The 27,635-nt window shown below is 30.1% G+C and overlaps 1 protein-coding gene across 2 annotated transcripts in view; it reads left to right on the top strand.

The window, feature by feature from the left end:
- The window catches only part of LOC132939833 (atrial natriuretic peptide receptor 1), a 72,916-nt gene that overhangs the window by 37,632 nt on the left and 7,649 nt on the right, over window positions 1-27,635 (top strand). For both annotated transcript variants that reach the window (XM_061007227.1, XM_061007228.1), the window contains exons 2-15: window positions 372-537; window positions 1,701-1,772; window positions 7,923-8,079; window positions 9,903-10,025; window positions 10,572-10,681; window positions 11,135-11,323; window positions 11,428-11,563; window positions 13,465-13,701; window positions 19,151-19,235; window positions 19,342-19,459; window positions 25,516-25,623; window positions 25,685-25,762; window positions 26,492-26,668; window positions 26,785-26,944. In XM_061007227.1, the coding sequence (XP_060863210.1) occupies window positions 372-537; window positions 1,701-1,772; window positions 7,923-8,079; window positions 9,903-10,025; window positions 10,572-10,681; window positions 11,135-11,323; window positions 11,428-11,563; window positions 13,465-13,701; window positions 19,151-19,235; window positions 19,342-19,459; window positions 25,516-25,623; window positions 25,685-25,762; window positions 26,492-26,668; window positions 26,785-26,944 (1,916 nt within the window). The remainder of the gene's footprint in view (window positions 1-371; window positions 538-1,700; window positions 1,773-7,922; window positions 8,080-9,902; window positions 10,026-10,571; window positions 10,682-11,134; window positions 11,324-11,427; window positions 11,564-13,464; window positions 13,702-19,150; window positions 19,236-19,341; window positions 19,460-25,515; window positions 25,624-25,684; window positions 25,763-26,491; window positions 26,669-26,784; window positions 26,945-27,635) is intronic.

Here is a 27,635-nt window from a genome sequence, read left to right as displayed (position 1 = left end):
GTACCTACAATAATAATAATATGTTTCATCATAATCATTATATATTTAATATTTTCTGCAATTTGTTTTATGTATTTACATTTTGGCGGGTAAGGGGCTAATGTATAACGCACCGTCCGAAAATAACTATTTATTTTTATATCGATAGGAGTAGCTGAGTAGCGAGTAAAATATTATTTTTGAGTCCAATAGCTACATGACGTTGAAAAATTGTAGCTTGATACAGATATAAATTGTGCTCACTTGTATAAGAGATTCATACCTCTACCTAAATATATAGACTATAATATATATGGGGTAGTATGACCTATACATAGTATGTTATATATTTTGAAACTAATTTGCAACTCATTTCCGTTTTGAATTTTTAGCTATCCATCTTGCTCAGGCGCCCAAGCGCCAGGATTGGCTGCCAAAATGTACTTTGTCGATAAAGTCATCGCGTTCATCGGACCAGCATGCGCTTTCGCGTTGGAACCCGTCGCCAGACTAGCCGCGTTTTGGAATCTACCGATCATAACCGGAATGGGCGACCAAGTAAGTCGTGTACAACATCACGTTTTTGCAAAATATCAATCGTAGGCTAATGATATAATTTTAATAATAATATTATTATTATTATTATTTTTCCGATATTGAAAGGAAAAAATGAACCGAAAAAATAAATTAAAAACGAACATACCGTATACAGGGTAAATTCGCCGAGCATGCGTTCACTCCAATTTTTTCCTTTATAATACATGTATTCAAATTTTTGAATTTTTATATTTACTCAAAAACCATATTTTCAAATTCTTGTTTCGCTACATAAAAAGTGTCCTGCGGTGATTCCTATGTCTGTTTCTCAAATGATAACCCACCTTTTTTACTGTAAATTATTTAGTGTATAATTTTTTTGAAAATGTTGATGTACCTAATTTAAACGAATAGTTTTTCGCAGCTACTAATACGTAAACATTATTACTATAAACTTATATTAAGAATAATAGTCCTTAAAATGGTTTTACAAAAATATAAGTGTGGCGAGGTGGTTTGCCTCAGTCACTAACGTGTTCTGAGGTCAAGCATCTGCTGGTGTCGCTAGTTTCCAGATGGGTGACCACCTGAGTTTTAGAGGCAAATCCTCGCCACACATACACATTACACGTGTTATAACCAACCATACCCTTCCCCACAGTTAAAAACCTACTAAATAACCTTCAAGCTAACCTTATAGATGTTGAAGCCTTTACTCAATAAAAAAAAAATATATTTATATATAAGTAGATGTATTATTGAATAATTTGTGAAAATAGTCCAAGTAAGTAGGTATTATTATAATAAATACTGAATCCCATACTAAATTTTTTTACGACTATTATTCTTAGTTTAAACATTAATAACTGAAAAACTACTTGTTCAAACTTTGAATAAGGTCAAAACGTCCAAATGTCAAAAAAAAAATGATGTATTAAATAATGTACAGTATAAAATAGGTGGAGGGTTGATTTGAAAAACAGAAGTTTGTATCTCGGCAGGACTCTCCTTAAGTTGTGAAAAAATTCTGAAAAGAATTTAAAAATATTATGGTCTTTGGTATATCAAAAATATTCAAAAATTAGATTTCGAATACCTGCATTATTATTGAAAGGAAATGGAGACGACAACAATTGATGAATCACCCCGTGTCAGTGTATAATATAATATTAATATATTTTCAGCCCCCAGCCGAAGGTCAAGTATCAGCCATGTCGGGCATACTCGGCAAACTACCGAAATGGAAAAACGATTCGGTGAGTATAGCGAACTTAGCTTTCGGAATCAGCGTGAGAAATAGATTTGCATATGCAATGCGAAAACCGTCAAGAGTTGCCGTCGGATTTCGTCGTCGTATAATACGAAAACATAATATTATTATTTTTCTCCGAGCCCCCGATGTTAATACCCCGACGGAGCGCGGGGTTGGACACACAAAGTCGGCATATACACGGTATACCTGCAGCAGCTTCCCCGGACTGATTAATAATAATATTTTATAAATTCGGCGCCGAGAGACTAAGAGATTATAACACTATGGCGTGTGTCTTATTATTATTCCCGGTCGCGTCTTGCGTGTATTATTACTATTATGCCTAAACCTAACGTAACACAACATACTATGATATAAAACTGTAACAATATGTAGGTAATGACAGATATAATAATATATTCGGTATTGTTATAATATTGTGTGTTGTCAACGTGCCCTCATATTATAAAATGTATATTATAATAATATTATACCTTCATAACTGCGTGTATATAGTCGCCTGCCACCGTGTCACAATATTATCGTCTGAAAAATATACGGCGTCGTGACGACCGAAAATATTCCGTACGGTATATTTTAATGCGCAATATTATGTTGTACGGCATTCGTGAATGATATTAGAGAGTGTTGGCACAACGCCGGTTAAAAGTAACGTATGAACCCGTTAACGTTTTATTTACCAAAACGAGCCTTTGCGCATGCGCACCAAATATCTGTACGGTTATTTGATTATCGTAATCGGTTATTTTAATTGTTGTAACGGGCACCGCATTGCTGGTTATTATCGGTTATATCTCATCAATCGGTTATACCTGGTTTAACCAGGGGTATGAAACTCCGTGAATTGGCCGAATCGGGCGATTGTGGCCTTGAACACGGTTTCTAGGGGGGCGTGACATACGTGAAATAGGGAATGGTAAACAAGCCGACCCCGCCATAGTCTTGGAACCATTTTCATAATATTGGTAACCATGGGTCTAACATCGGGTTGGTGCGTGGAACCGTTTTCATGTTTTTCACAGATTGGTTTAGACTTCAGGTCATAGGTAACCAAGACCCCGATCAGCTGATCGAGTTTCGCTTCTATATTGTTCTATGGTTTAACCTAACCTAGTCAGTGATTTTGGCATAGACCATGAACTAAGATAGTATGGACTGGCGACGGTGTTAATATTTGCGGTCAAGTTATTCAACGGTATTTCTGTAGTGGGAGAAATTTAGTGACTGAAACGCTATCTATTTGAAAGTATTGACACTCTTTCAAATTATTTAAATAAATACAACATATTAAAATGGTTTGAAATTGTAAGCCACAGATTATCGATTTCTTATTGAAACATTGCTGATCAGCGTATAAAAATTAAAAATATTTTTTAATTAAATAGTTATATACACAGTCAAAACATTCACGATTCACTAACGGTTCTCTTAAAGTGTTACATCTTACAATAAGTTAAAATTGTACATGCTTGCACAAGAATCAAGTACCCACGGCCACTTTCAAGCGCAAGACGCCCAGACGCCCAGTGTGCACCGGGCCAAAACGGCCTGACTGAAAAACTGTCTGGGCATATAACAGTTAAAATAAAATTTTTTGATAAATAAGGTTACAATCATTTATACCTATATATGTAAAACTGTATATTATTAAGTAGATTGTATTATAGCCGTATAGGTATTAGCGTTTAGCATGAACTCAAACTAATAATTAATAATAAACACGATTTAATATTTATATTATTATTTACGAATTTACGAGGGAATATATTAGGTAAAAATAATAGATAACAAAGAAGAATACAACCCACTGCACGGCGCGCGCCCGCCGACCAGCGAACGAACGGAACACAGTAAATTGAATAGTTGATACTTGGTAGTTCATGAAAATAACACTACGATCGCTTCGGTTGCAAGATTTCCCTCTCTACGGATACTACGTTTTAAAACATGACCGCACCACTACCACCCGTCCATCATGTCGCCACCAGTCCATATTATCTTAGTTCATGGTCATAAACCCTTATATCATATCACGGTCTTAGAAGAATATAAGGTCGGACAACTATACATTATCAGCATTCCGCTTAGTGAGGCAAATCCAATTCAAAATTTAGCCGCTGTAGTATTGAGCGCTGCCCTGTAGACTTTTTTTGAGGTTATGGCATCATAGTATATTATACAAGTTTAAAATAACCTTCGACCATATAAACTACATAGCTAGTTTATTATAATCCAACTAGTTTATATGGTCGGAGAAAATAATATAATAATATAGTCCATAAAAATAAACCCGAATGCCGTATAAATATTGTTTTCAACCTCAAAATAAGTCTAGCCGACGGCGCTTTTGCGGCAACTTGGAAAATGTTTTTGCCTCATTAAGCGGAAATATTGTAATTGGCGGGAGGGTGGGAAGTTGTCCGACCATATCTTCTAAGACCGTGGATCATATACAATGGATGGAGCTATGTGTGTATTTCTCGTATGCCGAGCTGTGTCCAACATAACCCCCCACCACCCATTTAATTTCAAGGAACAACGCGTTTATACGCATGCGTTTCGCCAACAATCACAAAATAACTAATAAGTGGGGGTGTTATGTTGGACACAGCAAATGATGCGTAGTGCGTACGTGCGTAGCTCGATCTATTGTATATGATATAAGCATAAACCTGTTTATATGTCAATGGTTAATAATGGTTATGGTTACAATTTACAATGTGATAAAATATTTTAACGGAATATTATATATCTGGTAATGCAAAAATTAAAGTTGCAACTATAACGTTAATATATTACCGAATAATTTAACCGAACGTTATTTTTACCGGAGCGTTTTACCGGCATTGTGCAAAACCTCTCTAATATATAGTGTTATATTTCCGCCGTGTGTGGACAGTGGACACACACACCGTATAATATTATTATGATAGGCACCGCGTGTCACTGTATCTACATTTTGCTGTTCAATATTCATGAGTCGTGTTCGCGTTCAACAAATAACCCGTGTCAAACGCTCCATAAAATCGTACGTATCATATTGCGTGCGTGGGATAAAAAAAACACGCACTGCTCGTCGTCATCCTCATCACACTGCACCGACTTCAAAGGACAGCTTGTAAAAAACGCGCTTTTATTATAAATATTAAAACAGCATTGACATAACAACAATTATAATGAATAAGAAAAAAAAAAACCGGAAGAGATCTCGCCACACACCGGGCGAGTCACTACATCGTCTCATCCCTGGCGCTGCTGCAGGGGCGACGCGTGCCGGGTGCGTCTCGTCTTTAATTTTTACATTTTTCCAGCCCGATTACGTCGGTAGTGTTATCGACAAATTGCATTGAATCCTCCGAGTGCGTTCACAGTATTGTTGACAAATTTATATTGATCAGCCAGAGTACATCCTTTGGTCCGCAGCGAAAACTTTTAAGAGACAGAACCGACGATCAATTACGATAGTACAAAATATGTACAATTATAATTTTTACGACGACGGCTGTGGTGGGGAAACGGTAAATTATGTGATTTTCACTACGATAATAACAGATCACTACTACGACTAATTTAGGCCAATTATAAGTGTGAGTTTAGTGAATACTAACTGATGCGCCCGATATATAAAGGCATAATAGACGAGTATGTAGTTACACTTGTTTATAATTTTCAAAATGTTCATAAAATGTAGATAATAAAAATAAATACTATAAAAGATTAGCACACTAGTACACTCATCTGACCTTAGAACGTGTAAGCCAAAATAATAAAATAAATTTAACAATAACCACTATTTGTAGGGCACCCCGGGTAACTTAAATGAACTTGAACGCATTCGGGCTATGTCAAAAATATGATATTTTTTCATGGGACGCACTCGAGACATTAAATAAGGGTCATTTCCGATCTCACTCGGGAAACTCCCGCTTCAGGACGGTGCACTGCAGCTGGCGTATTTTTCGTTTTTATTTTTCTACGTTATATAGAAGGAAAAAGATTATTTATGACGAAAAGATTAGGCGCCACGTGCAGTACGGCCCATGGTAGAAGTTATTAAATTTTAAAACCTGTACCGAGAATAGAATTTATAACGGGTTTGTTTGGCAAGACTTTGATATTATATGAGGAGGATGATGAATTGATGTAGGAGAAGACGTCGATGCAAAGGAGAGTACAAGGATAATTTTCTAATTGAGTCGAAGGAAAGTGGAGCTGTACCAAAAATAATTAATTAATTAATGGTATAAATAGTGAAATTCTCCCTCACCGTTGTCGTGTTAATAATGTATCGTTGTGTTTGAGCTCTAATTTAAAGCCATGTTTCAGTAAAAAGGTGAATTATTGTTTGTATAAACTGCAACGAAAACACAAACAGTTGCACTCTAAAAACGATTAGACATTCCAGCTAAATATTTTTTTTAATTAAAGCTGTTGCATTCAAATCGTTGTGTTCAAATAATTATTTGTTTTTTTTTTTTTTTTGGTTGGTGGGTTTTAACAAAAACCCTAAACCAAAAAAATAAACGTTTGTTTTCTTTTAAATAAAGGTATTTTCAATCTATATTTAAATTTAAATTATAATTCATTTGTCTGTCGGACCTTTGGTATTTTGATCAAAATATTTTTTTTTATTATTCGATATTGAAAAATTAAAATATTGAATAACTCTCTAGCTACTATAGTACTTTAATAAACATAAATTGTATGTAAATATATTTGCATAAATCGGTGATATTTGAATTAATATATTGAGTATAAGTTTTGTTGGTAAACAGTTCAAATAAAAATAAAAAATGATTAAATATTTATAATAGGAATTTAACGTAAGCCTATAACACACATAGAGAGTATCTGTATGCAAAAACAAATAATAAGTATAAAATATTAAAACTATAAAACACATAATATTATAATACCTAAATAACAATCTTTTTCCGTAAACAAATTAAATCATTAGTTTTTATAAATTATATTGGTATAGGTAATTACTCTAAATTATGAATATTTTTTTTCTTCAGAATTTTGTTTATAGATATTGAAGATACAATGTGATATAGGTATTTCATTACTAACAATCAATACATAAATAATAGTGTTTAGAATCCATACTATTGTTTGAATTGACAATTAATAGTTAAGATATTTCAATTCATGACCATGATGATATAATAATACATATAATTGTATACAGGTTTTCATTTTACATGCAAATATAATATCAATTATTTACATAGAAATTAATATGAAAATCATTTCCTTGACGTTTTTATAAAATGGAATATTTATCATAACTACATTATTATTACGGTTGAGTTATGAATTGTATTCTTGTGGAGTTTCGTTTAAATCATTTACTCGAATGAATTTTATGTAATATTAAATGATTTATTTTTACAAAGTTATTAGGATTTTTACACTTATTTCAATTTAATGTAAACTAAAGGAGAATGAAATGTTTCGTGGATATTATAATAATAAACAAATTCGTGAAATAAGTTAAATTACATTTCACGAATAATCGAAAAAGAAATTAAAGTTATAGAAATAGTTAGTTATATTCATCATTCAATTATACCGTTATGAAAACACGCAGTAGTGTTACGAGTCAGAATATTATGAATTTATTATAGTAATAATGAATTTAATGCGCGCTGATTTTTAAATCGTACGAATTCTCTCAGAAAACGAATTTCAACAGCGTAATTTACAATAAATGATTTATTATACGACGAAAAACCGCAATTTGTTATTGATTTTTGCGACACGAATTAAATTAAATTTTAAAATGATAAATTATTACGCGCCAACGCGCGTACCTCTATGACAATAGTTTTTCAAAAAAGATAGAAGTATATCTACATTTCTTCACTCCATTTCAAATTTTTCAAATTTTCCTGTGCAAATTTTTAGCACGTGGTGCACACGAATTATTGCGACCATTCGCGAAATTTGTAAGTCATCGGTTTACCCTGAAAATTCAATTTTCTATTTTGGTGGGATGGGAGAAAATATGATTGTGGCTGAGGAAATGTACGTTATAAATAAGCGTTTTAAACTGAATCGATTTAAATATTATATATTGTCTATTTGTACCTACTAATAATTTGCACATATATTATTGATACGTTTACAGGGCATTTTTAAAGACAAGTCCGATTATCCGACGCTGACAAGAATGTCATACTGTCAGCGCAGATTAAAACTTGTATTTCTAAGCATTTTCAAAAAGTTCAATTGGAAGCACGTGGCCTTAATACAGGATCGTTCGGATTTGTTTTCCTTGACAGTGGGTGAGTAATACCGTATTAAAGTGAAAAAAAAACTTTAACTGTGTGTATTATAATATATTTTGCATACTTAATATCTTTTTACCTTAAAATAACATGACGTGGATATTTTTATATTTAAATCGTTATACTATTTTTCTATAAATAGATCATAATTATTTTATTAAAATCGACTAGGTAATTTAAATTTTAAAGTAAAGATTTGATAGGGAATCCCGGAATAGTCGCATGAAGATAGAAAGGTACAATCCCTTTTATTTTTCCGTGTAATTTGTTACCTAAATACTGTTTATACACCTCTATCCTAAGACGTAAGCAATGCTTAAAAATATTTAAAAATAAATTTGAAAAAAATTAGTTTGTAACACCACAGGATCTCCTTTAGAGACAAAAATCTAGAGTTTAAAAAAATGAATGATTAAGGAATGGTAGTTGGTTTTGGGGGAGGGGTAGCAATGCATGGTAAATCATCCTTGTATAGTGTTTTATATCTTTCATATAAATATATAATTCTTATTTTTACGAGTAGTGTTCTTCATTTGCAGTATATAATGAATTTGAAGCCAAATAAAGACCTCGGAACGTCGGTCAAAGTTATACATGAGAATATATTATTATTATGTTGTATTATTTTTTTGTCCGTCTTTATTAAATTAAAACTAACACTTGAATTTGTAAACAATATGATAATTTATAAACTTAAAGTGCACCGCAGCAAGGTCATCCCTGTCAGAACATATAGGTTTCAGTCAGACTATGCCAGACACCAGTATTTCACTGTTTCCTCAACCTCAGAGTCCAAACAACAAATTTTAATGGGGTTGAGTGTATATTTTTGAGAGTTTGAGACATCGTTGGGTATTTAATATTTATGATCATTTACGAAGAAAACGCTTTAATATTTTCGTTCAAATAACATACTCGGGATTCGGGATTTTGCAGGTGTTCAGCAAATTCGAGTTTTAAATGCGACGATATAAAAAAAAATAATTATTATTATATTATAATATTGTTGTTACAACTATTTGAAAGACATTCATTTTATCCAAAATCGTAAATTAAATTAATTTTTATACAGTTATGGATTTTAGTAAACCCGTTCATACTATACTCTGAATGGGAAATTTGATATCCTTGGAGAAAACGTTAATAATAATACACGCACGAGAAACAATATGATTTCCCATAGTATAATACATAATATTCAACCGTATTATTTTAATGGGACGTCGCGGGAAATGTAGACAAAAATTGGATCGGAGTAACCTAAGTCCTAACCTAATACCTAGGCACCTATTCGGAGAAGCCGAGTGTTTGAACTCAAGATTATTATATTTGTATTACAATGCAGTGAGAGAATCCTGTACAGATGTTGTGTGTGAACTCTGCAGTTGTATTTCTTTATTTAACGTTCAATACAGTTTCAAATTTATTTTCATTAAATTATAACTGCAGTGTGACTACAATAAGATCATGATGTACCTAGTGAGATATCCCAGCGCATTTTGTTGTTCAACTAACTGTACTGTATCTTCGATATTCGTTTATATTAATTACACGATATATTGTTATTTTCTGAATTATTATATTCATTACTATTACCATATTGTTTTAGGTAAAGAGAATAAATTACATTATAAAAAAAAAACAACTTTTTTATTTAAAACATTACATGAATTAATATTTTTACATGATAAACTATTTCGTTGGAAAATAAAATAAAAATAATTATTTCAAATGCCCATTAATATGGAAAATCTATTAATTTCAATCAGCTAAATAGCGCACTTGAAAAGATATTTTTAAATTTATACTATTTTTAACAGGTAAAAACTTGGAACTTGGGCTTAAAAAAGCTGGTGTTTTGAGTTTTCTACGAGATTTAGACGGCAATGACGAAGATCCACAGTGCGAAACCTTATTAAAAGAGGCAAGCACTCAGGCAACAGGTACCTACCTAACTGTTATGATTTTTAAATTCATATCAAAATATTTATAACATTTATTTTATACGATATCAGAATATATTTACTTACGAAAAAATTCTATGTTCTATGTTCTACCTATGTAAAATGATCAGATTTCTATTCACTGAAGATAATATAGATTATAACAGGAGCCAGTTGCAGGAAACCGTTTGGAGTCAATCGTTTATAACGTTAAAACTCAAGTCTTCTTTTTATTGAACATAAATTCAGAGAAATATGGAAATTAGGAATCGTGATTAAAATACAAGTACCTATAATCTTACGACAACAATAATGTTTGTTCGTATTACGTAAGACGTATTATGTAACAATATGACATAATATGTGTATAATATGCAGTATTGTGAATGTATTAAAGTGGAAAGTGGAAAGTGAAAGAGATAAGCGTTGAAAATTATAATACATTTCGAAAAACACAGTAGATCTAATGATCTAAATAGGAAACAATAAAGATTTTTTTTTACTTAATTGTTTTTACAGTAAATCTTCTATTTTTATCTTGCGCAGTCGTGATTCTATGCGTGAGAGGAACGTTAGTGCGAAAATGCATGTTGGCTGCTCACAAGCTCGGGATGACCAAAGGCGATTGGGCATTTTTGGACGTGGAGTTGGTGCAGGTAAAGCTGCTGTTATTTTAAAAGAAGATTATAAAAAAAACTGGTAGGAAAAATCACCATCAACTATAGGACTATCAAACGGTACAGATATTGATATATTATACACCTATAAAAAAAAAATTGTTGTCTTATTTAGTTCTTTCAATATATTTTATATTCGTCCCCTCAATAATAATTGTACCTGATTTTCGCCTTGAAAAAAAAACGAATACGATAATTCTCCGACACGAGTTCAATATTATATTATAATGAGTGTCTACACAACGATTTCGGGATCGAAACAATCAGTATGAAAAGGAAAAAAACCTTTTCAAACGCGTATTTTCTGATGTTATAATATTGTCTTAGAGACATGAAAATCTCACCTTGGAGGTTTACCTCTCAAACACGTTCGTCCTCTCCATTCCTATTATTTTCCGACCAGTGGCGTTTAAAACATCAATTCGTTTCAAGGGCTCGTATTGGGGTGAACACGGATGGTCGGCGGGAGATAGTGAAGATGGCGCCGCTAGAAAAGCTTACCAAGCACTGTTGCGGGTGTCCCTACTAAAGCCCGCCAGTTCACAATTTCACAATTTCTCTAAGCTGGTCAAGCAGAAGGCGCTGGAAAATTACAACTACACGCTGTCCGAGAGCGAAGAAGTGAGTATATCAAACGAAATAATAACGATGACGATAACGATAAAAACGATCGTCGGACGAACGATGAGATGATAGTGTAAAGGTCGATATTATTGTTATTTTAGGTAAATTTTTTCGTTGGAGCATTTTACGACGGAGTGCATTTGCTCGGCATGGCGATGAACGAAACTCTGACCAACAAACAAAACATCAAAGACGGCAAGACAATCACCAGTTTGATGTGGAATAGAACGTTCAGCGGTAAGATGGTTTTCAATTCGCTAATATATTAATTTTTAAACGACATTTTTGTGGCTCGTGTTCAATATTTTTTAGTACATAGTAATTAATACATACTGATAATAGAAATTAATGATACATTTCAGAAAGAAAAACTGACATCTAATTAGATATTACATTTAGAAAACTATAATTGTTTTTAAATATTATAATATGATTAGTTAATTAGGTACCCATATAATATTTAGCTCTAACGTTTTTTTTTCCAGAAAGCATCTGACATAGGTACGCTATATCATAATAAATATACGCGAATTATTTAACTGAACTTCATTATACCTACAATGATCAAAATTATTTTAATTTGAAATACTTCTGACCTTCAACTTCTACCGTTGTTAAATCTGAGACGGACGTTATTAGTGGTATTACACACAGGAACTCTGTAGCATTCTTGCGCATTCAAGTGTAAAATCTTATAGCTAGCTTACCTCTCAAATGATGTAAATTAGAATATCGTTTAAGACCGTTAAGCCACCGTGGGTGACTATATAGATATAGAAAATGAAATACCTAATACGATGGATCAGTGAAAATATTTGAATATCATTCCATCCGATGGGGAAATTTCGAAAACGCGGTTCAGTCGATATTTCCTAAAGCACACTAAATATAACAATGTACTTAAGTCGGTACCTACTCGTTAAGTAAAATGCTACCTGCTACATCGTAAATTAATTTCGTCAAGTATACGCAATCCACGAATTTTAATATTCTAATAATATAATTGATTACCTATCTAACCTAAATTATTTTCAGTAAATATTTATGTACTACGTACTTTGCCAAAAACGTAATTATTTTATTTAAAAACATATTTGTCACCTTTACGTAACGTCTCAAAGGCCTCAAACACATCAGTTGGATTTATTAACACCCACCACGCCTCCTTCGGCTGGCGATGGAGTAGACTTGTTGCTCCCTTTGCCTTAATTCCATATTATTATCTTTGTTTTGTAAACTTCCATTATGACTTTATATTTTCAATAGGACCCCAAAAACTTGTTTGCATATGCCTTCCGCTTATCTAAGTCAATAGTTTTACCTGGTTTAATTCTAATTTCATTTAATATTATGGGAATAAACACGTTACTCATATCAAGTTTTTGCACAATGAAAAATCGCCTATTTGTAATTACTAGATATGGAGTTATTCACTACTTAAATGTAGGTACAAGATTACATTATATATTTGCCTAGGTACATAAAAATAATAACGTCCACATTTTATTATCCCGCTCATAAAACCCAAATCCACCATACTCACCTGTCATCCTATTATTGACAATATTCGTAAGCCGTACGAATGCGAAATCGAAGAAGAAACAAACATCGTTTGAGCCTATCGTGTGTTATATTTAACGCGGTCGGTGTGACATTTTAGACGACCAAAATACTCGTATTGATGTAGGTACACGATTCACGCGCGTATTTGTCCATAACAATGTGTGTTTAGCTTGCCGGAATGTGAAATCGTGTAAACATATTATATTTCTTTTGGTCTGTTGGACATTTTTGGACGATTCGACTACTATGGCAGGACAACCTTTACAATAATAGAACAAAGACCCCCTCCCTCACAAGAAAACACGCCACCAACCTCGTGACAACTGACAATATATAATAATATTTCTGTCAGATAACGATATATTGAGCTCGTGTGATCAGTGTCTGTAGACGATGAGATGATCCTGTTGCGGTGGGTCGTGGGATATGGTTTGGGGGGTTGGTGGGTGGATCGTAAGAGGGACGGAATTTATAATATCATGAAGTACATCATGTACACTATATATATATATTATTATTATTTATTAAATATTTTTGTTGTTGTTTATGTTGCTTCGTCGCCGTGGCGTGAAAAGGTGTCACGGGCCGAGTGAGGATCGATGAGAACGGCGACAGGGATGCGGATTACGCGATATTGGACTTGGACCCGATCACGGGTAGGTTCGAGGTGGTGGCCAAGTACTACGGGGAGGCGAGGAACTACAGCCCGGTTGTGGGCAAACACATCCACTGGCCCGGCGGATCGGACGGACCACCTAAGCATGTCCCGGTCTGCGGATTCCTGGGAAACGGACCAACCTGCGACTCTAGAGGTGATTACATTCCCATTTCCACTGCACACACAATATTGTAATAATATATTGTGGATTACGATTAATCAGTATTTCAAATATCTTACTCGAAATTAGATGCAAATATGCGAATATGGCGTGGGAAAGGGGGAGGATTTTTAAGGGAGCTTAGTCTATATCTATCTCTCCTAAAAAAAAAAAATAATAATAATACCATCGTATAAGTATTAATTCTCATTTTATAAATCATCAGTCACATAATTATTCATCATTATTATAAGTTTTAATATTATAATTTAATTTTTAAAAGTATTAGACTTTATTTTGTAGGATGTTTTAAAAATATAGCTCTATAAGACCTTATAAAGACTATAACCTATGCAATATTCATAGTAAAAGCGGAAATTCAAATTTAATATTATAAATCATATACTTTTTAAGTGATCCATTTAACATAAAACACGCATTATTTCAGAAAACACAATCGTTTTTGAAAATATTTCTTTTACATAATTATTGAAAGTCATCACAAAAATGTTTTTTGGAAAACAATTATATTTTTTATCGTTATAATTTTTAATTTGAACGACAACATATATTTTTTATTATATCTGGAAGTAGAATATTATTCGTAATATTTGAATCTATAAAAATCAAATTTAAATGAGCAGGGGTACCTACTTCTGTACGGCTGTACCACTCCACACCGCTTAAAAGTTATCACACTAACTTTAAATACTTATAATTTATCAAGTTTATAACTCATAATCTACCCGTCAAAAATTCGATGTTTATACTTTAAAATGGATCGAAAAATACCTATTCCCCTTTGGAAAATGAAATTAAAATGCATTTGGTCTTTAAAAAAGGACAAAACTATAACTTTTATAAGAAAATGTTGTTTTTTAACTGCTTATACAATTACGTAAAAAAATATATATTTAAAAACTTTAATATTTTTTGAAATAATGAGTGTTTTACGTTTAATGGACCAGTATAATAGCATACAGGTTATCAAATCACGTTCATTGGTTTTTGCAAGTAGCATTTCGGTATTTCCAACATCCTCGGGTATATGAGCTAGAGTTTAACGTTAGAGTTACAGTTTATCCAGTAAGAACTACACTGATTAAGAAATGTTTTTACAGTGATAAAAGAAAGACGGTGAGTTGGTTTTAAAACAAATGTTAAGAAATATCCAAAGTTAGTTTTCGTCGTTTTAAAATGTTCGTTTTGCATAGAGCTTGGGGCGTACGCTTAATATATGGCCTATGTAATTCTAGACCTCTCCCCCGACAAAAATAAATAAAGTTCTAGTGGCAGAGTGGTGCCTATATATATGTGTGTGTATAGGTTCACCTTTTGCTTTTTTTGCACAAAAAAACGAAAAGAACTACGAGCAACCTTTTAGTTTTTGCCAAGACTGAATTTAACGATAACGGTTTTACATAACACACAGACCACGGTTATCTCTTCTGTGCGTAGTCAGTTGGCCAATTCGACGATACTATATTATATATTAAACAGTATTACCTATGTATCTATAAATCATTTTATCATTCGAAACGAACGGATAGACGATAGTAAAAAAAGTGGGCAGTGACCGCCACGCTGTACAGTTTGTAGGTATCGAGTGTATCTCGCGGTCACTGCAGATTGGGTAACTGTAATGGATGTTTTAAATTTGAATTCAGTGATATACCTACCAAATATGGTATACGAAAAACGATTTTAAATGAAGACGATCCAACCAGTAACCAAAAGGTTATCAAACAATTATTTTAATTTTAACAAATTTTGTATTTTTTTTTTTTAATTCATGATTGTTTTTAAAAGTATTGGAAATGTTGAAACAAAAATCAATAACAAAAAAACACACTTCATTAATTTAAAATCAATACATTCCATCGCTCCATCTGAAATAATTAGCTGATCCAGTATAATTTTATAATTTTCAAAACAATATTATGGTTGAATGGTTAGCCTTACTAGTTACTGGTTTTAAATATGTATTACTGGAGTAATGAACATAATAATTATTTACTGTGTTTGGCTTTTGCTAGAATTGATAAATTATTTTAGCTGACCGTTCCATTTAGTTGCAAGTAAACATTTTAAAAAGCGGTCCCAACAATCTGTGTTTATAAAATTATAACATAGTCGTTAAATTTGTTTTTGGTGCTAATGGAAAGGTCACGCAGTTATCTGATTTGAGCGAAATGGAAAAGGTCGAGAAAACGTATCACTCAGTACCTACCTATCTTTTGGTTGGTGCACTCCGATCAACAAAGATATTATAATTATACTGACGATTTTTGTAAAAATAAAAAAGTGAAACCATATGGACGTTTGTTGCGTAAACAGGTACCTTGCAGATGAATATAGCTTCATCCGTCGCAAGTTCGTATTTTGTTTCAAGTTCGTCAAATTTGCCCCGTCGGCGATAATAATAAACACCGCATTGACAATATTTTAACTTTTTAGTGTCCTATGTTAAAACTAAATACGATACCTATACATTTACCAAAGCCGATATTTAAACAAATAATAAATAATATATACGGTTCAAGAGATTCAAATACTTATTAATATCGATTCATTCAACAAACTTTTGAATCTTTTGTGGAGGCGATTTCTCCGGGATAAAAAAAAATGCTGGACAGGGATTATTTTAATGATAAAATATAGCAATCCGGGACTTGAGCGAGCCAGTGGTGTATTTCAATATTTTCGTTATAGTAATTATATTTACGAGCTTTCTAACAAATACGCTTCATATTATTTAAGTAGTGAATATTTAGGTCACTGAGGTCTTAAATGCGGGGCTACGGGACCACGTTGATTAATAACGATAATGTACTAAATATTACTTTTTAATTTGAATTATAAATCGCGAGTAAGTGAATAAAAGATATACTTTAGGTATTAGGTATTCCTAATATATTCGACACTATAATAAGTCCAGCATCCGCATAAAAATAACTCTTTAATCTTAACTATATAAAATCACAAATAATAATATAATATCAATGTATTATAAATTATAATAATTATATAGGTAAATAGTAATAATAATAGTATATAAAAACAAAAAATAATAATATTTATTTTTAAAAACCCCTTAAAAAAATTGTTCCAATTGCACTTGTATTTCTGACAATCGTGCCAAAAAGTCACACTGATTTGATTAAAATCTCGGGAATATCTAAAACGTAATTAAAATGATGGTTTGTAAATTAAATTATAAGACCTATAATATAAACTCAATGTTAACAGCGCCTAACACAAACTACAAACAATTACAGTTAACGTCCAACGATTTTATACGACCATAAAAATATGTACCTATAAGACGTGATCGTGGCATCGTGCTAATCGTTTTATAGTACCTAATAGATAGTTTACCGAAACAGTTACTTAAATACTGTCTACGGATCAAATTATAAAAAAGTTGTAAATGGTCCATAATAATTCACGTAAATATAGAATATTTTCTGGTTTTAATTAGAAACTCGATTAAAACATGTGAGGCATTACAATGGATTTATTTCGTTTTGAATAGGTCCCGCAGACAGCTTTATAAGATACATTAATATTGTTCGTCTATAACCGTTTATTGTAATGCGTACAATAAATCATAATCATTCAAATAACACCTAAAATATAAAATACTATAAAAAGCCATTGTAAAAACAAAACTAAAAAAATATTTTCCGGTTCTATAACGATGTGTTTATTTTCCGGTATTTTTTTTTTTTTTTTGGAAATTGAATTTAAATTTAATTTGGGGTGTGTTACAATGAAAATGTTTATTATTTTTCAATGAAGTAAAAGTTCTACTTTAAATAACTCAATTTATGATGGCTCATATTATAATGTTCACATATAATAATCATTAAAATATACCCCTTGTATTAAGATTATATTCACATAATACTGTCTGTGGCAAAAACGGCCAATGTCACATTTAAAAAAATTTAAAGGTTATTTGATCTGCAATGTCATTAGTTTTGGATCACCTTATGTTAAAACCATAGCTAAATATGAATTGTATATGTTAAAAAAAAATAATAATAAATAATAAATTAAAAATAATTAATACAATATCTCTGAAGCAGAATGCCAACTTAGTAAGTACATTGGTCATTTTTACATTAAGTAATCAATAAAAGTTATGAAAATTATGTGCAATTTGATAATTATTATTAGATTATAATAAAAAAATTAAGTAGTTTTATAAAAAAAGGTGTTTATTTTATATTTTAATTTTTGCCAATGTCAGATATTAATAAACTATAATATTTATATATCATTATCTTTCAAGAAGGCTATTGTCAAAATAAAATGAACACGTTTTCTTGTTTGGAAAAATACAAATGTTTCTTTAAATCAAGCATGGATAACAAATTTAGTCATAAAAATCCCAAAACTAGATACTTAACGTATAACCCATAACTATTATAATTTTTTTTAAAAATTTGAATATTTGAATATAAAATTTCCCAACAATTGTCCTTTTTGACATTGGCCCTTCTTGTACTAACTCACAGCCAATGTGTTAATTTACACAAATAAATTAGAAGTTCAATAATTACATTTTAGGTATATTATATAGCGTATTATACATATTTATACAATGACATTTTATAAATTTTACAAATTCAAATAGTTTATTGTTAAGCTAGTCTATTGTATACTATATTTTAAAAATGTATTTATTTAATATAATAATTTATTTTAATTTATCCATTGAGTTTATTTTTCGGTTTTTGTTACAAATGGCAAAAAAATGTTTTAATAATAAAAAAATTTAAAATTAAAATTCTTATTTCTTAACTATTCTTTGTTTTTACTTATGTAATAACTAATAACTAATAAAGGTAGAGTATTATAATAAAGAACATTATTTTGAAGTAATAAACTGTAAAATCACATATACGTTTCAACAGTAAAACTTTACTGGATATTTTTGGCTTCAGTTTTGTGTCGTTTTAGGTTTTGAATTAGGTGATATCAACCGTGGATTAAATATTTAAAATAGCTACGGTACCATATTATTAATTATTCAAGCCTTTTGGATGTATTTCCAATAATATTTATCGAAATATGCAGCCACCATCGATTTTATTTGTATTAAGAAACCTATATTAAACTATATTTCAAACTGTATTAACTTAACTTTTCGAAAAAAAAAAATGTTTTTTATCCTCATAATATGTTTAGAAGATTTTAACTCTTAAGTCTCTCCTATTTACAATTCCTAAACGCCTAAATTTCTTGTCAAGGTGTACCTACAAAAGTCAAAAATTAGTGTTTTATTTTTTTTTCCGATTTAAATGCGTAAAATGTATAATGATTATCTAACTACTAACCACCTAATACACTCAATTATTATAAGCACATTATATTAATATTAATCTCCTGTTTTAATTTATAAATTGTCTAATTTAATATTGATTTTTACACACAGATATTTACTATATAATGTTGTATGCATTGATTGCTTTCACCGTGTTCATTTCATTCGTCACCGTATTGGCTTTCATCGTTAACAGGTACACACTTAAGAATATTACAATGATATAATGCGCAAGCCAAGTGAATCAAAATAAACATTAGAAATTGGTCGGTAAAATAATGTTTTTTCCGTTGACCTAACAGACAGCTTAAACTCGCAGCGGATTTAAACAATATGAGTTGGAGAGTACGACCAGAAGAAGTATTGATTGAAGTCAGCAAACCGTATTCATCTCGCTTGGCTCTACAGAAACCGACTGAGGTAATGCACTTCGTGTACATATTTTTAAAAACATGTTTGGATAATTATTTTTATCGTTATCTGTTGTAATAATTGAGGTAGGTACATATCTATCACTTAGATTCCACATAATAATACGTTATATTAAAATCTCGGCGATCTCATCTGAAAAAATATATATCACACCAAAGTTATTATTATTTAGGTGTAAGTTGGTGTCTCGTGCAAGTGTACTTTGAAATCTATTCCAATATTACGAATTACCGGGGCTAGGACTTTGTGGCGCCAAAATATGTTAAACATAATAATATTAGGTGTGTACGCTAGGTATTGTTGATTTATAACGCGAAAATCAACAAATCTGCATTATGAACTAACAAGAATAGACCTAAAAAGGTACCAATAATTTATGTAAAAAGTCAAAACTTTAATGTTATCACTTACGTTATTCCTATTCCGGCAGAGTCAGTCGGGTCAATAATCGAAATTGTGTTTAAAAAAATAACATACCTATAAGACTGTTCAATGTTTAAAAATAATATATATATATATATATAAATGTGATAAACACAAACAAAATGGATAAATCATGTTCCATTAGATTATATTTAATAATGTTTAAAAACTACCTATGCCTAGGTACAAATTTAAAAATAATAACATATTATTTAAATTCTATATTTTTTCAGTAATAACAACTAGTTACTTAAATTTTTTGATGATGATAGTAGATACTTAAATATTATAACTCAGATTTATTTTTATTCTATTATTAATAATTTAAATGGTTAACGGAAAACACTCAATTACTTATATATATTTTTTAAATGTTAAAAACGATCACTATTGGTATAGTGATAATAGCAAAACAAATTGCATATCTAATTTAACTTTGTACGTAAAATATTTCTGTTTGATTAATTTTAAAACATAACCAAATAAATGATTTAATAATTGAATTAGATTATACAGGATATATTTTTAAGTAAATCATATTATCGAGTTTGTTGTATTGACTTTTTTAGTTGGTACCTATTGAATGATTAAAACAAATATTTTTCTCTTGTTTTAAGCGTCTTTAAACAACAACGAAAAATGGAATATTTGTTTGTTTAAAACAAAAAAAAAACTGTTTTCTTTTCCGAACCCGGGTTAAAGTTATTTTAATTTCTTGTTGATTAGTTTATACATTTTATTATTTTAATTTAATATGGTTATCATCAATATTGTTTGTGTAATTATTACATTCTCTTCTGTCATTTTGTTATTTCTTAGAAGGAATTAAATGCAATAAAATATGTTCGTGCATTATGTAAATGTGTTTTAAATAGTTTTTATATTTTTTAAATATTTATTGTTTTTTGCACCATCCATCCACCGCTGTTTTTAAGAAAATATCAATAATTTGTAATATAAGTTATTTTTTCTGAGTTAAATAATTTTTATATTGTATTTTGTAAATCTTAAACACGTCAGTGAAAATTAAAAACAAAGATAGAAAAATGTGCTTTAAATTCACATTCTTGGACTTATGATTCTATCATAATAGATCACATTGATCTTTTTATCAACATCAAAAACTAATTATTTATTTTATTTAATTAATTTTTATTTTGAACTTACTTAGATAACTTAAATTTATATTAATGTTAGTATAAAATTGTAGACTATCTACTTTACTTTTCCTAGCATTCTACATAATATAACAAGTATCTAAATTCTTGAAAATTGTAAATTTTCAAGGTAAATTCTATTACTATGTTAATGTTGTTTAAGTACCTAATTGATCAAATCTCTAACTTAATACAAATATTTTATTCCGCGAATAACCCAATTATTTTATGTAAACCATAATATAAGAAAACATATAGAATATATGGGTATCCAAGAATATTCTCTCAGCGGATAGATTGTTATAATTAATTATAATTATTGATCAACTTCAAACTAAATCACACTTCACAGAACAGCGGTCAACAGTTAATATTTTTAAAGGGCCGCGTTAGGAATTTGGGAAGTTATCGTAGGCCATCAAAATTTAATTTTACATATTTGACAAAGAAAGTAAAATAATTATAAAAACGGTCAGTCAGCCTATGGTATTACCTTGTATATTTGATGATATTATTGTGAACAAAGTAATTTATAAATAACCTATTTACGTGGAGCCTTGTTTTCAATTTTCAATCCTCAGCTATAAAAGTTGAACATTTTATAAATTTTTAACTACAAAATAATTATTAAATTATAAATTTGATAAATTTTGTCAAAATTTTAACTTTAAATGCTTATAAAAAAAAATTGTGCCTGTGTATTTTTATTATTTTTCAACTGCTATTAGACCGATATATCAAGAGCCTTATATAAAATTTTCACGCTTTTTTACCCAACAAATACAATTTTATTGATATTTATAGAAAAAAAAAACTAAAAAAAAAGTAGGTCAGCGCATTTTGGTGGTGGATGTTTGTCCATCGTCCCTTTGGGCCTCGGACAGGATAGTGTAATTTTACTGTATTCGATTTGAATGCAATGATTGCATTCGATAAAAAACGATTCTGAGCGGACGAGGGAATCTTTTTTATTTAATTTTATTCGTTTCTTATGGAGATAGACAAAACGTTTTAAGAACAGCTTAAGAACGATTTATATAAATAGGTAATTTATATAATTTTAATTAGGAAATATCATAAAAATGAAAAAATATATAAAATAAAAGAAAAAGCTCATAAGTCGCTCAAATGTTTTGAAAATGTTACCATGTCTAAGTAAGGCTAATATAAGTAAACAACCCAAATTTCAAGTTTTTACGAATGTTTTTAACCGAATTACAACAACAAAAAACTCACAAAATTAAAATGTCTATAAATAGCTCAAAAATAGCTAAAATTTTCCGAACTTTGAACCGTAAGGAACAAAATCCAAAATACAACAAAAAATATCACTTGTCATTTTTCATTTGAAGCAATATTTCTGATAGAAAACGTCGTCCGTAATTATTTAATATTATAAAATCATGAAATCGTACGTTTTTTCTCCTTTAACCGCTTTTATTTCGAGTAGCGTTTCGAAAATCGAAAAATGACGTCTTTAAAGTACCAGCTCAAGAACATTTCAGAAAAGATGCTATACTTGATACTTTTGAGCAAGTTTAGAGGGAGAAAAAGTGTTTACGGAATAAAAAGAAAAAGAAATAAACATCATTGTAAAACCATTACATTCCTCACTCCGCTCAGGATCTAAAAAAATCGAATAAAAACCTCGTTTAATTCACTATAAAAATAATAATTTAAAAAATACATTTTTTTTCACTCGGCAAAAAAATTATCAGGTACAAGCCCGGATCAACACCGAGCTAAAGGGGGCTATATAACAATTAACAGAGCACCATATTAAATGAAAGCCCCCAGTCTTTTCATGTTGTACCTATCCAAAAAAAAATATTAACAATTTAAAATTATACCTACGGATATGATAATACAATGCAAAATATTTAATTCCAAGACAGACACGTGGCTAAGGGGTGGACTGGCCACCCAAATTTTGTACAGGCCAGCCCATTATATTATCCAAATACCCAAGGCTCAAATAATTGAGTGAAAAAAGTTGAAACCTATTTTAAAATTTCTATTATGATATTTTTTACTATTACATAATTATTATCTTTGACAACGTGTTCTCACGACGATTAGAAAATGTATTATGAATTTAACAGCTTGTGATATTTATCGCACCAGACACAATTCGATTTGCGGTTCGCAATGGTCAAATTGTCAGAACTCAGAATAGAAATCGTTCATAGATACTTGTCGTATTTGTCGTGTTAACGTAGGACACAATCACAATTTATCACAATCACTATATCAATTATTATAAAGTCGCATGAACCCGCGATCTGAATTCCTATATCAGTAATTTGGTATGTCCCATCACAGCATCATTACTTGGTGTGGGTACCACGGTAATTATTATGCGTATTATAGTATGCATAATAATATCTATACGTGGTAGCGTATTGATTATAAATACTTAACACCGATTGCCTACTATAATCAATTATAACAAAGGTGATGGATAAGTGGATGTCGCTCTGCTGTACAGTAGGTTACAAGTGGGTCACTGTAATGGATGGTGTTAAATTTGAATTCAATGATATAATATCATTGTATAAGAAAAACGATTCTGAGCGAAAACGGTCAGTCAGCCTATGATTTTACCAAGTATATTTGATGATATTATTGTGAAATTTGAACTTTAAATGCTTATAAAAAAAAATTGTGCATATGTATTTTTAATATTTTTCAACTGCTATTAGAACGATATATCAGGAGCCTTATATTAAATTTTTACGCTTTTTTACCCAACAAATAAAAATTTATTGATATTTATAGAAAAAAAACTAAAAAAATTGAAAACTGACCATGTCCGTAAACAGCTCAAAAAGAGTCAAAATATTTTCAACATTTTATGGTGTATAGAATGCTAATATAAACATTCAGTGAAATTTTCAAGTATCTACAGTCATTCGTTTTTTAATTACAATAAAATAAGAAAATTGTTACATGAGAAATCGAGTAAATATCAAATGTTGTAAAAATATAAATTTCACACGCTTATAAAAATTTAATTTAAGTTTCTTCTAGACATTTTTTTTTTGATAAAGGTAGACAAACTTATGAGTAATCTTATATTACATTTTCAAATCTTAGATTTAAAAAGAAAAATTTTTATGAATTCTCAACTCAAAATAATTTGCTATTTTTCGTGATTTTTCCGTATTTTGTCAAAATTTGAACTTTAAATGCTTATAAATAAAAACTGTGACTAAGGATTTTTAATTTTTTTCATCTGCCTTTGAAACAATAACCTAGGAGCCTTCTATTAAATTTTCAAGCTTTTTTACTCAACAGATAAAATTTTATTGATATTTATAGAAAAGAAAACTAAAAAAATTGAAAGCTGACAATGGCCGTAAACAGCTCAAAAAGAGTCAAAATATTTTGTAAATCTTATGGTGTATAGAAAATGCTAATATAAACATTCAGTCAAAATGTCATGTCTCTACGGTCATTTGTTTTAGAGTTACACCAAAAAACCAAAATCGATTTTCTCGAAAACAGATTTTGCGTAAAAATTCCCGTTTTTCCTTAATTTTTCTTTTGTTTTTCACGTCGCTTGTGAAAACTACTGGGAATTTTTTACTTTTGACCCCCCAAAGTACCAACTAGATTCACTTTCCTATCAGAAAAGTTACTATTGAAGAAAATCCAAGCACTTTTACTGTCCTAAAAAGTGATGACAGACACAAAAATAAAAAAAAAATAAAAAAAAAAAACACACATCATTGTAAAATCAATACATTCATCGCTTCGCTCAGAATCTAAAATAAATAATAAATGTATGATAATATTATAATATATTATAAGTATAGAGTACCTACAATTATCTATTGTACTACGACTGCGAAAGCGTGTGCGTGCTTCGTATAATATTATTATATTACTTGTCATTGTTAAATTATTTACTTTTAATTTAACATATTATGATATTGAAAAACGACTTTTATCGTGTCTATTTCCGTATTATTTTCTCCTTTACCAATACCTATAGTGGGGAGGGGGGAGTAAATGTTGGCCATTGAGAAAAATGTTTTCGATAATTAGGTCACCCTAATTGTGTAATCCTAGCTACGTGCCTGCCAAGACAAATTATGATTGATATAATCGGAAAATAAAGGGGTGTCTAAACTCATAATCCGACCCTGACCAGGTGTTAGGTTCGTTGTGGTGTACTATTTGGTGATTTCCTGTCATAGAAGCTGAGCTAACATATACGTATTATTTTATAAAATGTATGTGTCTAATATATTATGTAGGATTTAGTGTGATTTTAAAACCTTCGTGTCGATACGTATTACACGTGATGGTCGTTTGTCGCTGATGGAAAAAAATAATAAAACATTCTAATCAGCATTATTACGAAAAGCTGTCCGTTTATAAGACCACTGCGGTGTTTTTCTTATTATTTTAAAAGCCTAGTCGTGTAACGTGTTAACCTTTCCAATTATTTTCGTATAGATATTCGAACCGGCGTTGCAGGAGAAATTAATCTGTCGGCGAAGGTCTGACACTTCAAACTCGTCGTTGCCACCAGCACAAGTATACACCACAGTCGGTATTTACAAGGTAAACAAAAACCAATTTTCGAAATTATTTCTCTTAATATTTTATATTCTTGTTATTGCAGGGATCTAGGGTGGCGATAAAGAAAGTCGTTAAGAAAAAAGTCGACTTGAACAAAAAACTTTTATGGGAAATCAAACAAGTAAGTAAATTAATTATAATTTACATATACACTACCGTCAAATAATTTTAATTGCCCTCAAGAGCATCCCTTAAAACGTGCATTGAATGAGTCTGTTAACTAAAATCTGTATTTAATTTGTAGAAGTGTTTCATTAATGTAATTTATTTTAAAATAAATTTTGATCAACAGATGTACTTACCAATTAAAACTATTATCAAGAATGGTATATGAAAGTAAAATATAAATCAATACCTATAGGTATAGTGTCCACAGACTGTAAATAAAGTTTATAATTTAACAATAAAAGTAATAAAAAATATTCTAACAATTTGAATACAATATTATAGAAATACCTATATTACGTTAATGTTACGTTACTCGTACAAATATTATTTGTTACCTACTTTAACTCCGTATTAACTAAATACATATTACAACAATTAATGTAATGACTTTTTTTATTATTATTATAAATACAAGGCCTCTACTGCATTGGTAATTGCATGGCCTCTATAATAGAGTGTTACATTTGGGTTTTTAGTACAAGTATACAATTGTGTAATGTACTAATAAAATGATTATTTTGTTTGATTTGGTTTGATTTTAAATTCAATTGTACAACAGTTTGTGCTTTTAATTACTCTCATATCCTCTAATTGAAATTTTATGGCTGGTTTTTAGGATTATGGATTAGATCTTAAAACATATTTATTAGATAAAATTTAATTTGGTTAAATTTTGAAATAGGTACGCGACGTAACACATGAAAATACAGTACGTTTCATTGGCGCGTGTATTCATTGTCCTACAGTGCTTATACTTACCGAATATTGCCCGAAAGGGAGTTTAAAAGATGTCCTGGAAAACGACGCTCTAAGGTTGGATTGGAACTTTAGAATGTCACTGATACACGACATTGTCAAGGTACCTATTACATCACGAAGGGCATCAAACATTATTTCCAATAATATATTGACTCGATATGATTTTAATAAATTATTGCCTCGCACTGATAATTTTCTTGATCATGGCTGTTACAGGGTATGGCATTTTTACACAGTTGTGAAGTTGGTGTACATGGAAAACTACGATCCAGCAATTGCTTAATCGATGGACGGTTCGTACTTAAGTTGTCCAACTTTGGGTTACGGACGCTCACTACACCTTCAGAAGTTATACACGATAGTGTTTACTACCACAGTAAGCTGGAGTGAGGAATTTAAAATGAAAAAAAGGTCTGGGAATAAAGGATTATGTCATACAATGAACATGTTTCCTTTAAACAGTGTCATTTAAATTTTAAATTAATTATTTAAAAAAAAATTTATTAGACCTAATAAAATATAATTTATCTAAAATAATATCGTGGAATGTCGTGATAATATAATATTTTTAATTTTTAACTAAACAAAGTTAAAAAAAAAATAAGAGCTTTGATTATATTACAATAATATTGTTTCTTAATCAAAAAAAAGTTTCAAAAGATAAAGATAAAAATCTTGTGGCCATTAAAATGTATAAAAAAATAATTAGTCGACATTTTTATACATTTTGAACTAGCGCAGTGATTATATCTGCACTAAAATATTATTACTTAGAACTTCAAATAAAAGTTAAATATTTAAATATTTAAGATGAATTTTAAACGTACAATTTAATTAAGTATTATTAACTTTATTAAATGATAAGTTAACATTTTCATTTATTTAATTTATTTTATATCATATCCATCAAAAACCATGTTAAACCAAAAAGTTGTCGATAATATAATTTTAATTTTGTCAGTGTTTGACAGTAATTATTGTATATAGTTCTATTTGAAAGACTGAAAGCATTTAAAATCAATTTCTATAATTATAAAATTAAATTACCTACCTATAATATAGGTAAG

The sequence above is a fragment of the Metopolophium dirhodum genome, chromosome 2 (assembly GCF_019925205.1).
Source record: "Metopolophium dirhodum isolate CAU chromosome 2, ASM1992520v1, whole genome shotgun sequence".
Lineage (NCBI taxonomy): Eukaryota > Metazoa > Arthropoda > Insecta > Hemiptera > Aphididae > Metopolophium > Metopolophium dirhodum.
Note: the sequence above shows the minus strand (reverse complement) of the source record. Positions and strands in the feature narration are given on the sequence as shown.